Source organism: Homarus americanus, unplaced genomic scaffold, assembly GCF_018991925.1.
Source record: "Homarus americanus isolate GMGI-L3 unplaced genomic scaffold, GMGI_Hamer_2.0 scaffold53225, whole genome shotgun sequence".
Classification (NCBI taxonomy): domain Eukaryota; kingdom Metazoa; phylum Arthropoda; class Malacostraca; order Decapoda; family Nephropidae; genus Homarus; species Homarus americanus.
The window spans coordinates 1-17,769 of record NW_024750875.1 but is presented as its reverse complement, the minus strand read 5'-3'; the positions used below and the strand labels follow the sequence as shown (position 1 = coordinate 17,769).

At 37.8% G+C, this 17,769-nt stretch overlaps 1 protein-coding gene across 1 annotated transcript in view; it reads right to left on the bottom strand.

The window, feature by feature from the left end:
- LOC121854483 overlaps positions 1-11,738 on the bottom strand; it is a gene marked incomplete at its 5' end in the record, with an annotated part of 68,611 nt that extends 56,873 nt beyond the window's left edge. The window contains 2 exon segments of the mRNA XM_042349157.1: positions 6,065-6,201; positions 11,586-11,738. Of these exon segments, the coding sequence (XP_042205091.1) occupies positions 6,065-6,201; positions 11,586-11,726 (278 nt within the window).
- Between the last annotated feature and the right edge of the window lie 6,031 nt (positions 11,739-17,769).

Sequence of the window (17,769 nt, the reverse complement as noted above, 5' to 3'; positions counted from 1 at the left end):
CCCAGGCCCCCAAATACAACCACTTGACACTGAAAATTTTCTGTGGAAAATGTAAAAAATACGGCACTTTATCTTACCTTAGTGTTGTTCAGCATGCAGGACAGGAGGCAGAGGGGGAGGGGGGAGGAGAGAATTATGGAGAAGAGGTGGAAGGAGAGGAGTCATCCTTCCTAGCCCTCTTTGGTGACTGTCTTACAGGCACTTTGTCTGTAGGGTCTTTTGCTACTTTTTTAAAGAAGGAATCCAGGGTTGGCTGCTTCAACCTTGATTTCTAGACCTTCCAAAAGTAGTTCATCACATTGTCATTAAACACACTGATGGCCTTTTCCACAGAACCAACATCAGGATGATAATCCTCCGCAAGCTTAGACAGTTTGCTCCAGCAAAAGAACACATCCTTGAGATCTTTGGCTGGAATGATGTGGCTTTCCTCCTTGTCCTCATCCTCCCCTGACTCCTCAGAAGTTAAGCTCTGCTTCAGTGTCTCATTTTCTTCTTTGTGAAGCTCAAGCAGCTCCTCAGTGGACAGCTCCTTACTGTGCTCTTCCACCAACTCCTCAACATCATCATCATCCACTTCCAGGCCCATGGAATTGCCCAGAGACAATTTCATGTACAACAGCCTCTTCCTCTAACTCTTCGAAGCCTTCAAAGTCTCTTTGAAGCACACATTCAGGCCAAAATGGCCTCCAAACAGCACAAAGACACCTCATAGTAACCTCTTTCCAGGCTGACGCAATTAAAAACACAACGTCTGCTATATTGAAGTGACTCTTCCAAAATTCCTTCAAACTAACATCACTGGAAGAAGTGGACACAAAACATTTTCTAAACAGTGCCTTTGTGTACAGCATCTTAAAGTTAGAAATTACCTGTTGATCCATGGGCTGGATGAGAGGTGTTGTATTGGGTGGCAAGAAGTGCACAGTGAAGAAGTTGAACTCCTCTGGCAATTCAACCATCAAATTAGGAGGGTGGGCTGGTGCATTGTCCATCACCAATAAAGCTTTCTCCCTGAGATATTCCCAAACACTGGGTGCAAACACCTCAATCACCCACTCAGAGAAAAGAATCCTGGTCACCCAAGCCTTTGGGTTTGACCGCCACATAACACCAAGGCTCTGGGGTTTTCTGCATGGTACACAAGGAGTGGTTTTATTTTGCAGTCACCAGAAGCATTAGCACAAAGAAGGAGGGTAAGCCTGTCTTTCATTGGCTTATGGCCAGAAGTTTCCTCCCTTGAAATGTATGTACGGCAAGGCATTTTTTTCCCAAAAAGTCCAGTTTCATCACAGTGGAATACCTGCTGAGAAACAAAGCCTCCCTCTTTAATCACATTCAAAAAAATGTCATGGTGTTCCTTAGCTGCTTCCTTATCTGCACTAGCAGCATCACCATGTATCACAACACTGTGTAATTTATTTCTTCTGAAACCAGTAAACCATCCCTTGGTACCCCTAAACACTGGCACATCACTATCACTTCCACTGGGAGTCTTGGCTTTAAGGTCCTCAAACAATTGTCTGGCCTTCTCACAAATTATAGCTTCACTAATGCTATCACCTGCCATTTCTTTCTCCTTTATCCACACTAAGAGTAAATTTTCCATCTCCTCAATCACATTACACCTTGCTTTGCTAAGTCTAGAGATTCCCTTAGCCACTTGCACAGTTTTCATCTCTTTATTCTTCAAAATCGTACATATAGTCGATTTAGCCATCCCATATTCACCACTAAGTTTCGCAATGCTTGTTCCATTCTCACGTTTCTTTATGATTTCTTTCTTAGTTTCAAGAGTTATGAGCTTTCTCACTCGCTTTGGACGATTCATTGTTACAATTGTTCACTTGTATAACAAAATATATATACATATATATATATATATATATATATATATATATATATATATATATATATATATATATATATATATATATATATATATATATATATATATATATATATATATATATATATATATATATATATATATATATATATATATATATATATATATATTAAAGAGTGAACTAAAAGACTAACTATAAGTGTCCCATAAGTTTCCATACAACGTATCACCAACGCCATTACAAGCATAACTTGCCCCAGTGGTCAAGATATTATGGCATTGAATGTTACAGAGTATTTCAAATAAATTTTGTTTAGTTCTGTAAATAGAGACTGGTGGTCGAGACCCTTGGGGGGTGAAACTGACCGCTCACCCCCAAAAGGTCATCTCCCACCCCCCACCCCTGCCTCTGTCATTCTTACTGGAACTCTACAAAATATTGTTTATTTGTTATTTATTAATTAGTAAAGATAGGTTACTGTAATAATTTTATCTTATTAATACCAGTACTACCGTTCATATATAGTAAAATACAAATTTTTACCTTATTATTCAGCTTGTAACTTAATTTTTATGCAATTTACTTATTATATATTGTATTTTTTCTATACAGTAATACCCCGATTTACGCGGTTTCGCTTTGCTCGATTCTACATTTACACAGTACCTAGCCAGAACCGGAATTTCATTTTACACGGTGCATCTACGAGTATACGCGGGTGAAAGTATAATTTTTTTTATTTAGCTCATAAAATTCATAAAAATTACCCGGCCAGAATATAATTTACATTGCTAGGATTCTAACAATATGATGATCATTTTGAATATAAACATCATGGATTTTGCATTTCGGCATACAAATTTTAGATCTAATGTAATAATTTGGTTTACACAAAGCAAATATTTTATCTTTTGTGCAAAATATATGAAGTTTACATTCAAAATATTCCCTGACGTGCAAGGAATCCAGAAATGTCTTATATTATCCTAACTTTAGTCTGAGGTATTATTTATTACTAAAAATGTAAATATACTGTTTTCTCCCAAACAATTCTCTGGTAGGGAGGGAAGGTGGGGGTGGGGGGGGTAGGGATGGACCCAGCCAGCTGTAGAGAGGAGGAGGTGAAGGTGGGGTATTTTGATTGACAGATAGTGTCTCGGTGAAGAATTTTTTTTTTTATTTACTGAAGATATTTGTTTTAGCTCATAAAATTCATACAAATTACTCGGCCAGAATATAATTTACATTGCTAGAATTCTTACAATATGAAGATCATTTTGAATATAAACATCATGTATTTTGCATTAGACATACAAATTTTAAATCTAATGTAATAATTTGGTTTACACAAAGCAAATATTTTACCTTTTGTGCAAAATATATGAAGTTTACATTCAAAATAATCCCTGACCTGCAAGGAATCCAGAAATGTCAATTATATTATCCTAACTTTAGTCTGAGGTATTATTTATTACTATACCTTAAAATCTAGTGTTTTCACCCAAACATTTCTCAGAGAAGTAGGAGCCAGCGAGCTGGGAAGAGGAGTTGGGTGCATTATTTGAATGGACATTAGCCGCAGGCTGTGTTCTCTTAAATATTAATTGTGTGTCCATACCATCATAAAAATTAAGATGTTATTTTACTACAACATGGTATTGTGTCGGGAAAAAGTGGGTTTTGAAATTTGAGCCAGTCTCATTGAATTAATCCCATATGTTCATTGTTCACTTCTTAGCGATTTTCACTTTCTCACGGTACCCTGGGTTTAATTGACGGCGTAAATCGATTACTGTAATGTGTTAATATTTCGAATCCTAATGTAGTCAACCCTCACTTTCTGGCGGTCCCACATTCACATTTCACGTTACAACGGTGCCCTGCGGAGCCAGGATGCTCACATTCCGCGGTGCGTGTACCCCTTTACGCGGAGAGCGGCTGGCAAGCCGGGCCATTTTTGGATCCAAACCTCCCGCCATCCGCCATGTTGTGTAAGCGGCGCGAACATGGTGCGCACAAGGTCGCCCAGTCATCAAAACATTACCGAGTTCTTCACCGCCACCCACCACAGCCGGCCCAAGTCAGTGATAGTGATAATTATAGTGAAGATATGGACTTATATGGACTTTGAGGGGTTTGACAAAGAGGCCCTGCAAGCCTCTATGGTGGATAGTGATACAATTGATACAAGTGATACAGGTGGGGGCCAATAATCTGCCCTCTGCCTCGGAACCAACCGCCCATTCCCGTGTGCCCAGCCATCTTTTCTACTAATAGCAAGATGGTAAAAACCTAATATTATTGATATTTCTCTTAATTATTAATTGTGTGTGCATACTATCATAAAGTTAAGATAATATTTTTACTACAACATAGTTGTGTGTCGTCAAAAAGTGGAGTTTGGGGGTCGGCCCGGTCTCTATTTCAATTAATCCCATATGTTATGTTATTCACTTTACGCGTTTCTCACTTTCCGCGGTACCCTGTGGGTTACATTAACCGCGTAAAGTGAGGGTTGACTGTACTATCGGACTAGCCGTGTGTCTGTCTTTGTCTGTTCTGGGCAGCAGAAACAGCACAATCATTTTTCATCAAACTTGGTGGAAAAATAAAAAAAAAATCATAGAGTGGAACAAACCTGGTCCCATGTCGATGGTTTCTTTAGGAAGGCATTAATTAACAATTTTATTTACGATGGAAAACGATGCAAGTCTACGGACTTGGCGCACCCTAATTAACCATGCAAGTCTACGGACTTGCCGCACCCTCATTTGCTGTACGCTAGCCAAGCACTAGCGTTCAAACTTTCCTTGAGCACAAAGGTGCCCGCAATCACTTGGAGGGTGTGTGTTGGAGGGTGTGTGTTGGTGGTGTTGGAGGGTGTGTGTTGGAGGGTGTGTGTTGGAGGGTGTGTGTTGGTGGTGTTGGAGGGTGTGTGTTGGAGGGTGTGTGTTGGAGGGTGTGTGTTGGAGGGTGTGTGTGTTGGAGGTGTGTGTTGGTGTTGGAGGTGTGTTGGTGGTGTTGGAGGGTGTGTGTTGGTGGTGTTGGAGGGTGTGTGTTGGTGGTGTTGGAGGGTGTGTGTTGGTGGTGTTGGAGGGCGTGTTGGTGGTGTTGGAGGGTGTGTGTTGGTGGTGTTGGAGTGTGTGTGTGTATGATGTTGAGGTGTGTTCCTGATTCCCGACAGAGACACACTCGGGAATTAAGATAACAAGCATCCAGCGAGGGTCTTGTTGTGTAACAGCATGGAGGCGAGATAAACATCAGCAGTAGAGGAGATTATCGCATGGCAACACTGGTGTATGTTAGACTCCTTTCCACTCCTCTCTAATCACCCACACCTTTCTGCTTTCTCACTCCATATTTTAAAATGTTATGTACCGTAATGTTGAAGGAATACAACTTTGCTCACTTATACTTATATTTATCACAATCTCCCTAAAATATTTTAACTTTCGTGTTTATTCAAGACATCTTCAGGTCGTGAGACCCACTAATCCCCCACCCAAGAAAGGGTGACCTGACATTCCATCCCTGTAAATTCAGTTGCCTCTGAAGATGGCTTCAATAAAGACGAAAATTTAGGTGGTCCAGTGTTCTTAGTATACCGAGAGGTAGCAGTGAACAACACACATGGTGAAATAGTTTAGTAAATCAAGCAAACATAAAGGAAAGCCAGATTTAGCAAAAATTTTGAATTAACGAAGAGGTGGCTCGAATTCGTTTGTTAAATCGAGAAAATACCGTATTATCAAATTATGTGAGGTGAATATCTGAAGGCAGTCCATCCTGATATATTTTGAAAGCTGGAAGACTTTCCCTCCACTTCTCCAGATGCTGTTCAGTGGACTACAGAGGAAGTCTCAAAATAAAAGTGGGGATGTAAGGAAAAAGTAACTTTCATTCAGGTACCCTGCACTCAGCAATGACTGGAGCAGACGATGAGCTTTTTCAAAGGATTTTGCTCTACATTCACCAAAATGTTTCTGGATGATTTAAGATACTTGAAGAATGGTTAATGAGCCTTCATAAAGACCTGGGCATCTTCAAGAAGGTTGCAAGCTACAATGGCCTCAGTCCTGAGCCCCACTAAACATTTGGATGAGTTTTTTTTTTTTAACTAGAGTCCATATGACCATTCACCCTTTACTAATAATGATCCAGTACACTGACAAGCTTGAGATGATGAGTATTAATACAGTGTGCACACCACTCACTTCTCCTCCTGATATTGGTGGTAGTAGACAGTGTCCCGCTGCTCCTCTTCCTCCAACATACGACGCAGGAATTCTTCTTCATCCTCCCTCAGGGTACTTGTCTGTTCCATCATTACTTGGCTTACTTCACAGATTACCTGCACAATATAACACATATAAATCACAATTACTCAAGTCCACTAACAACTCACCAACTCCAAATTTAATAACACAAACTTCATAAATTAAATGTAACAAAGTAATAAACATGTAAGATTTAAAGACTAGACAATAAATTCCTATGACAAATATTTTGACATTTACCTACCTAGAAGGGTGACCGTCTTCAACAATGTTCACAAATGAAGAGATCCTGAAAATCTCATTTTATTATTGAGTCCGGACAGTGAAGTCCATGTATTGTACAGTACCCATGAAATTATGAGTTGTAACCCAGACTAAACCCTGGTGCTGATAACTGCTACTGATGACTGGTGCTGATAACTGGCATTGATGACTGATGATGATGACTGGCACTAATCAAACATCTAGTACAGTTCTCCTACTACAACCCTAGACATTACATAGTGGTGCAGGACATAAAAATCAACACTCAACCATGAGTGCCACAGCAGCTTGCACAACAATTTTCTCTTGTCTGCCAATGGCCATCTCTCATTACCTCATAGAATAATGAGCCTGCCATGCAACCTAAGACGGCACTTGAAAGTCCTACATATACTGCCTACTTTCCACTCTGTAAAAGTGGGTTGGTGTCAGGAAGTGCATCCAGACAAAAAACTTTGTTCAAATTTCCCCGATGGCAACTAAGACACCACAGCATTAATTAATCGCAGCTAACTCATGTAAACATGAAAAAAGGTTGTAAAAAAGTGATGAGGAGGATGACGATGAGCCCAGTTGAACTTCGTGGCAAAAGTAGAAAGACTACAAGGCCCCAAGAACACATGCTCTCAGTGTATAGCCTGGATGTGTTAATCATCTTGGTTATTATTTGAAAATGGAGATTTAGGAAGCTTCACACACTGGCCTATGATTCTGAGGAAGTGCCTGTTGATAAAACACCTTCATAATTCTAATATGACCACGAACTCCCTTATTAACTAAATATTAGAATCATGACACCCATTGTGGAAAATACACAACAGTACCTACTGCAATTCACAACCCCTCCAAGCTCTTACTACTGCTTCTGGGAGTACATCCTGAGAGTGACTCAACAAATCCTTAAAGTCAAATAAAGGCACTGTCGCCAAGCTAGAGATGCACCAAAAGAAACCTCAACAAAGGTTTGAGTTTATATATATATATATATATATATATATATATATATATATATATATATATATATATATATATATATATATATATATATATATATATATAACCAACAACATATACTTCTTTCATATATATATATATATATATATATATATATATATATGCTATATATATATATATATATATATATGCTGTATATGTAACATATATATATAATATATATATATATGCATGCATGCATGCATGCTGATAACCACAAGGAAAGAAGAAAACACGAAGTTCCCAAGCGCTTTCGTGTAATTCACATCTTCAGGGGTGAGTACAGACTAGAGAGAGAAATACAAATCAAGGTGTATATATATATATATACAGACGTGTAATTCACATCTTCAGGGGTGAGTACAGACTAGAGAGAGAAATACAAATCAAGGTGTATATATAGAGAGGAGGGTGAGACCAGGTCCACAATGGTCAGGTATTAGGTAATGACCCTACTAATCTTTAAATAGCACACAACGGTTGGTGGTCAGGTCAGATGGTCAGGTGACCCGGCCTTCTCACCTGGTCACAAATCTTCTTAATTACAAAATTGTCCAGCTTGTACATACCGTTACTCAAATTCATGTTGAATGCTTCGGTATGTTTAATAAGACTAGATTCTATGATGTTCCTACTATCAATTGAATTACATGGTAATACTGAGGAGGCATTATCCCAGTCAATGCAATGCTTGTTATCCCTCAAATGAACAAACAGAGCATTGGATTCCTGGCCTGTCCTAACACTGTATTTGTGTTGTTTAATTCTAGTTGCAAGATCTTTACCTGTCTGGCCCAAGTAAAACATATTACATTCCTTGCAAGGAACTTTATAAATGCAACCAATTGTGTTGTTGGGGGAGTTCTTGATTAACATTTGTTTAACAGTGCATGAGTTTTTAAATGCTACATTGACGTTCCAGGTTTTTAGCTGTGCAGGAATGTGTGAGAAATTTTTGTGAAATGGTAATATTAAGATATTCTTATGGTCATAGGTGGGCTTGGGGTCAGTTCTATAAAAAGTTTTCTTAGTAATGTTTAAGCATTTGTCTATGAAAGATCTAGGGTATTTAAGGTTTGAGCCAATATTATATATATATTTGTATTCCTCATCGATGAATTCCGGACTGCAAATTCTCAAGGCACGTAAAAACATTGTTGAAAATACTGACTGTTTGACTTTATTATGGTGGGCAGAGTAATAATGAATGTATGAACACACATTAGTTGGTTTTCTATAAATACTGAACTTAAAAGTGTTACCTATTCTGTGTATCAGACAGTCTAGGAATGGCAATTTACAGTCTTGCTCTAATTCCACAGTGAATTTGATCGAGAGGGCTAAGTTGTTAAGTTGTGGCAGGAAAGCTTTTAGGTCCTCATTACATGGCCAGAGACATAATACATCATCAACATATCTAAACCAGACTGCTGAAGGTGGTAAAATATTACTTAATAGTTTCTTTTCAAAGAATTCCATATATAGGTTGCTTAATACAGGAATTCTTTGAAAAGAAACTATTAAGTAATATATATATATATATATATATATATATATATATATATATATATATATATATATATATATATATATATATATATATATATATATATATATATATATACCCGTATATATATACACCCGTATATCAGTTTCTATCTGGCCTAAGCAATCATGTGTTTCATATTTTTCAAAGCACTAGCACACAGTCAAACAGGTTATAGCACATGGCCTTTTGAATATCAAATACTGTAGCAAAGTGGTCCCTGTGGCCCCATCAATAAATATTCATTACATACAACTAATATATTGGGACATTAGTAATGGACCTAATTACTGAAATGTATATTCAGCTAGCTAAATTATTTTAAAATTTTAATTAACCAAATATGGCTTTACCTTGTTAAAAAAAAAAGTATACCTGTACTATATAGAGATGATGCTCTACAAAAATTTTAGTCTTAAAAAAAATCAGGTAATTCATTAAGACCACTGCTAACAATACCCTGAGGGTTAGTTAGCACACCTGCTGTACTGAACACAAGATCAAGGGGTCAAGGAGATGGGAAATTAAAGAAACATGGAGGGCTTAATGTGCTAAACTATCTGTTGCAACAAATAATACTTATCCCTACATATATAAGAGTTGTGAGTTGTTGGACAATAGGATGAGCAGTTGTGTGACAAAACAACACCTCTGAAATATATTTATAAAATATCCTCTGAAATTCCTGTCACTTCAAAATTAAATTACATTTACAAATACTTACAGTAAATGTAACTGATAACATACAATACAAATAAAAATCTGATTACAGTTACTAAGTGAAAATTCATGCAAACCTACATACAAATACACAATTAATCATAAGCTTAAATTTTAATTGGTATTGCTACCATGGTTGTTTTAGACGTGCCTCAACTCTTCAACTGCCAAGGTCAAGAAGCACCAGTCACTAGGTTTTATGTTCTACAATAAATAACTGATAATCTAAACCAGGTTGATAATTAATGAGAACTGTATACAGGACAAAACATCCTTCCAAACACTTAGTGACAAAAGAGCCTTATACTTAAAGAAATTGCAAAAAAAAAATTTAAATAAATAAGAATTATTGTCAACCATATGATCCTGCAGTGATGGCCACAAACAATTTTGAAAATATTGAAGGTGTGAGCTGTTGCTGAAATATTCACCAAGATACTGTATAGTGATCACACAAGTAAAGCTAAATTCTATATGGTAGTGTAGTATATGTTCTAACTTGTAACTGACAATACATAAACAAAACTTTTATTCAGGAATTTCATGATAGGATGTCCATTAAACAACTGAAAATTACATAAAAACGTCCAGATTACATGAGTTTCATTGTTGAGTACTGTATCTAGTCTCCCTTAGAGGTTCTTCTCTCCATTACTGCAGTGTTATTACCTATCCTGGCTTGTTTAATGAATCAGTTCTTTACTTATTAAAGTGTGTATAAATTCATAATGTGGTAATTTAATAAAGGTGTACTGATAAAACTGTTCAAGTCTGCTGTGTATACCCAAGTCGACATACAATATATCACACCCAGATTCCTACAATCAGTACTGTAAATGCTAATCTAAACTGCACTAAGACTCCAGCAATCACAAAATATAAACCTGATTCATAGGTGCAAATCCTTCCAACTTTCGAATTAAGACTTCACATACATGACAATGTCTACCTTGACTATCAATTCTACACAGCGTATAGAAAGGCAGCTAAAGCTTATAATTTCTACAAAGTAAAAGTCACACTTAAATGGAATGTATTAACTCCACAGGATATTCATTAACTCCTCTTTATCAGAAAACACACCAAAGGCACATGGGACAACACCAGTCCCAGGAAGCTTCACAAGTGCTAATATAAACTAGGCTTTACAGAATACACAATAATAGACGAACAGAGACGACCAACAGTGTAACATAATACTCCTCCACTCACACGGCAAGGAAGGAAAAACTGGGTCGACTAGTTGGCCTTGGTAAGCTACTGAAGCTCTTGATGCGTGAGTGGTGAAAAAATACCAGCCTTCATCTCTATAGTGGTTCTTTGGACACAATCACTCCTTGGAATTACTCTATGGTCAGCTACAGAACATCATACGCACTGAATCTTGAATCCCAATATTTTACTGTAATTCCTCCCTTTACATCTTCTCCTGCTTCCTTACTTATTCTTCCTCCTATCATGTACACCTACCATGACATCTCACATTCTTTCTATAACATGACTATTTATTACTGTATGAAAACAATGGTGGTTTAAAGAAAGTACAAGTTCTCCAGAGCAAATCAAGCATTATTACTTGTGTCTTCAGAACTGCATTTGTGACTACAGGCTTTTCTTGAATGTCTTCCTCTAAATGTGAGAAAATATATGTTATACATAGACACAAACAGACTGTACTGTTTATACAAATTTTGTGCATGTTTCTGTGTGACACTTAATCTGGTGATGAAAGTAGGTTTAGTATTGCCAGTTGATGGGTTACAGATGACAGCATTAAAATCCTGAACTGACTTCACCTTGAAGTACTTTCTCAGTGTAGTCAACTACAATGATGAAGCACATTATGATACTGAATCCAGAGCAACTGCCATGGATAGACTGCCTCTGGTGCAGAACTTGTGAGATAAAGCCTTCCTTCACTCAGGCCAGCCTCACCTTGTGGTCAAAGGCCTCCAGATCCTCCTCGGCCATCCACATAAACTCAGAAAAGTCAGGTTCAGCGTTGGGATTCATCCTGGCACTACCAAAGCCACCACTGGACTCACTCCCACCAGGGCTATTATCGGGTAAGCGCATGGAAGGAGCTGCCTGCAAGGGGCCATCAACGGGTAATTAGTAATGGGAATTAATATTAATAAAGTAGATTAGTAGTGATAAATTAAGGGTAGGGCATCAGTGCTGAGCCAGAAGGGGTTAATTATCACATGTTTCACTAGGTTACTACAATGTTTAACAACACACACACACACACACACACACACACACACACACACACACACACACACACACACACACACACACACACACACACACACACACACACACACACACACACACACACACACACACACACACACACACACACACACACACACACACACACACACACACACACACACACACACACACACACACACACACACACACACACACACACACACACACACACACACACACACACACACACACACACACACACACACACACACACACACACACACACACACACACACACACACACACACACACACACACACACACACACACACACACACACACACACACACACACACACACACACACACACACACACACACACACACACACACACACACACACACACACACACACACACACACACACACACACACACACACACACACACACACACACACACACACACACACACACACACACACACACACACACACACACACACACACACACACACACACACACACACACACACACACACACACACACACACACACACACACACACACACACACACACACACACACACACACACACACACACACACACACACACACACACACACACACACACACACACACACACACACACACACACACACACACACACACACACACACACACACACACACACACACACACACACACACACACACACACACACACACACACACACACACACACACACACACACACACACACACACACACACACACACACACACACACACACACACACACACACACACACACACACACACACACACACACACACACACACACACACACACACACACACACACACACACACACACACACACACACACACACACACACACACACACACACACACACACACACACACACACACACACACACACACACACACACACACACACACACACACACACACACACACACACACACACACACACACACACACACACACACACACACACACACGAGACAAATTAATGTTTCACAATACTGTACAGAACAATCACACAGCACATCACAATAGTGTACTCACAGCACACACACACACAAAAAAGTTACCATTCAGTCATAATAATCAAAAGACCTCAAAGATTTTGTATTTCTAAATGTCATATTAACACATGCACCACCTGGGATCCTGACAGTAGGTCGAACAAAAACTGTCCCCCAGAAAACATTTTCATAGGTTATGACATTCATAAATTCCATCCTTATAGTATACATTCCCACCAACATGCATGACATTAAACATTTATTATCTCTCTCTTACAGAAAGACAATTTTATGTTTCATTCAGTCTCAGCAAATCTTCAAATTTTAGTTATATCCTTACAGTACAACTTAATCAAGAAAAATGTCCATGTGCAGGCATTAGGGACACACAGACTGCCTCTCAGTGCAAAACTCAAGTACATAAGACTATTTAATGCTAAAAGTTGACTAATGTCCTCACAACTAATTTTCTCCAGCATACCAAAGTAATGCTCCTCTTTTAACTCTATCACCAAAACATTCATTCACATTGCCCACTTAAATAAAGTTTCCCCATTTATCAATTCCCCAAATCAATGCTGTATTTCTGGTTCTCTCCAGGTGCCAATTACCTATCATTATAAAACTACAGAACACATTAATCCTTAACTTTAGTAACTAGGACTCTAAAATACAAGATTGCTCTAATCATCTTCTAATTCCATGTCCAACACCTTGGCAGAAAATCCTCCACCTCACCCCCTCTAATAAAGCCATTTCTCACACCTTACACTTTATTCTGGGCAAAATTTCAACACCATATACTGCACATATTTCATTCTGGGCAAATTTTCAACAGTCTTTCACTTCATAATTACACCAACAGATAAAAATTTTGTCCTACATATGATGATCAGGTTCACTCACTTACTGTTGTAATTTATCCCTTACACACCCACAATACTTGTCACTGGTGGTTGTGGGTACTGTACACACTATGCTTGAGGCCTAAGACCCCTTATGCAGGAAGCTCTTCTTTGCAAGGATAATGTCCCAATCCTAAACCCTTTAAATTGACTTCTAGGATACACTGGAAGACAGAGAAGAATTTTCTATAGTGAAACTCTAAAGTCAACCAAACAAGAGCAACACTATGGAACAGCTACACACTGACAAATGTGTACCTTGAAGAAGAATAAACTAATATGAGAGCAAACTACTGTACCCTGCCTGCATGGTCACAGACAGACACACAAATGGATAAAACATGGCTATTAGTGGATGACATGTGAGAGTACGGTAATAAATGTGACATAAATAAACTGTGTATCTGAAGTATGGGTAATCACAGAAGCTGAGATGTACAAATGTTGTGTGAATTACAATGCAACGTGTACAACTGTGTACCACGAAAAGAGTACGCTTGTGGTGTACTGTACAAGGATGTGCATGTGTGAAACAGAGAACTCAAAAAATTGTATGAAGTAGTCTTAAAATAATCCACACTTAAACAGTATAGTACAGCATGCCCTTCAAATTCGCGGGGGTTAGGTTAACAAAATGGCCGCGAATCGCCAAATCTGACGCAAATAACATTTGCAAGGAGTAGACTAGAGGGTAGACTCAACATTTTTAATACTACATTTGTTTCTGATTATTTGTGAGAGGATTTTCCCATTATTATTTATGTGTGTGTGTATATATATATATATATGGCAGCAGTATATGGCAGGCAGGTATGTTGGTATATAGCAGTAGGCAGAGTGGGCAGGCAGGCAGGCTTGGCATACAGCAGCATACATATATATATAAGGTGTATATAAGGGTTGTTGCATACAGTACAAGGGCATACATAAGCAAGCAAGCATATAAGGTTGTTGTTGTTACATATATTAAGGGCTAGCTGCTGCTGCTGGTTGCTGCTGGCTGCTGCTGGCTACAGGCTATATATATATATATATTACACATACAGTGACCCCTCGTTTAACGAACACCTCGGTTAACGTAATTTCGATTAACGAACTGCCTTCCATAAGGATCTTCAATTCGGTTAACGAAAAAAAATTCGGTTAACGAAATTCTTACGAACCGACCTCAACATGTTTTCGCTTGCACTGACCGGGCAACCAGCTCAAGTATCAGTGCGCCAATACATTAATCGGTTCTAGGGCTTAAATTCCTTACTATTTTAGTAAATATCAAGAAGCTTATACTATTCAATAATTTTAAAAGTTTAATATTCAATTTTTTAGTCATTTTAACAATTATTGAACATAATTGAAGGTAAAGTGACTAGTTTAATGCTTGGCATCCAGCCTCTTAACACAGCAAACAGGAGTTAGTCTCTCTCTGTTTTCACTGGAGGTAACATCTTGCTTGAGACTCTTCAACTAAATGCTTTTTTCTGTTTCCAAGCAAATTATTGGTCATTTTGAAATATATTTTACATATTGACAATATATAATGCAGTGCAGTGTTGATTTAAAGAAAATAATCTTGAATTACACCAAGAGAACTAAAATTTTATGGGTGAAATGGCGCCATAGGGTGACTTCTCTTCCACCCCAATGCCTTCTCTTCTTCCTTCTCCTCCACCCCCACTCTAAATCCCATCATCATCATCCAGGAGCCTTCTACATACACACCTCAAAGTAAGCGAACTTTTCTACCATTTTTGTTGAATTTAGGAAATTTTCGGTGAGCTGGAACCAATTACCAAAAAACCCATTGAAACAATGGTTTCGGTTAACGAACGACCTTCTGGAACGGATTGAGTTCGTTAAACGAGGGGTCACTGTATATCTTGATAAAATCACACGGGGAAAAAGGGAAAAAACGGAGCACCTTAGCTTTCGTCTTTATTCAAGACATCTTCAGAGGCAACTGAATTACATGGACATAGAGGCTTAAATATACAGGGTGACCCTATTAAACATGAGGTCAGGTCATAATGATGTCATCCACTAATCCCCACACCAACACACACGTAGAGGAGCTTAAGAGAAGGGGGCGACGAGACTAGTCAGGTCAGGCCAAAAATAAGGGACCCACTAAATAACTATCCTACATCTAGATCAAAGGTTATCAAAGCATTTTTAACCTTGGGCCACTGACAAATAAATTTATGTAACATATCAGTTTTGAACTGACCATCACTAAGGTTTATTGATTTTAATTCCATAATCAAACTAGCTTCAACCAGAAGTCTTTCTGTGACACAAGATGATTTGAATACTTCTAAGCTTTTTTCCCAAGCGGGAAACTTGTAAAGTGAACAACAGAACATATGGGATTAATTGAAATAGAGACTGGGCCGACCCCCAAACTCCACTTTTTCAGACACAATAACCTACATTGTAGTAAAAATCACTTCTAAATTTATGATGGTATGCACACACAATTAATAATTAAGAGAAATATCAATAATATTAGGTTTTTCAACACTTACATTAGTGGAAAAGATGGCTGGGCACACGGGGATGGGGGGTTGGTTCCGAGGCAGAGGGCAGAGAATTGGCCCTCACCTGTATCACTTGTATCACTATCCACCACAGAGGCTTGCAGGGCCTCTTTGTCAAACCCCTCAAAGTCCATTTAAGTCCATATCCTCACTATCACTGACTTGGGTCGGCTGTGGTGGGTGGCGGGTGAAGAACTCGGTAATGTTTTGATGACTGGGCGACCTTGTGCACACCCTGCCTGCGCCGCTCTCCGCGTAAAAGAGTACATGCACCGTGTAAAGTGAGCATTCCAAGTCTGGCAGGGCACCGCGTAAACGTGGAAATGAGTAAAAAAACCCGCGTAAAGCGGGGTAATATATATATATATATATATATATATATATATATATATATATATATATATATATATATATAACTTGACTTACGACTACGTGGACTTACGGCCGCCTCAGTATAGATAAAAAAAATATATATATGTTTAAATGATACCGATTTTCTATGCAACGTTTCCAGTTAATGTAGTCTCCATGTATAATAAGAAAATTATGGGGATCCCCATATTGTTCAACTGACTACACCTAGACCCCGACTTACATTCATTGGACTTGACCGTCAGGACTTACGACCACCTCAGATATAGATAAAAAAAAAATTTTTTTTTTTTTTTTTTTTTTCAATGACACATTTTCTATACCAAGAAACGTTTCCAGTTAATGTAGTCTCCATGTATAATTAGAAAATTATGGGGGCCCCATGTGCATTCAGCTGACTACATTAAAGGTTAGTGTATGATGCACTATCATTCCTTATGCCTTGTACTTTCCTGTACTGCTTATCCATTCATCATTATTCGTGCTTTTTACTGTACTATGTTCATTGCCGTTTTATTAAAAAAAAAAAAAAAAAAAAAAAAAAAAAAAAATTTTTTTTTTTTTATCTATATCAGACTTACGACCATATCGGACTTGACCTGGATTTGGGTCCCTAACTTACGTCGTAAGTCAGGGTTCGTGTACATTAAGGTTAAGTGCTCTAAATCTTTATACTAAATTCCTTATTATTTATTACTTTCACTGTACTGACCATTCATCATTATTCATTACTTTTTACCTTCATATTTCATTGTAGATTTTATTAAAAAAAAATTTTTTTATCTATATCAGACTTACGACTAGATTTGGGTCCCTAACGTCGTAGAATCAGAATATATATATATATATATATATATATATATATATATATATATATATATATATATATATATATATATATATATATATATATATATATATATATATATATATATATATATATATATATATATATATATATATATATATATATATATATATATATATATATAAGTATATACCTGTGTATATACGAGTTCTTAAAGACCAAATTTTTGGCAAAAGTT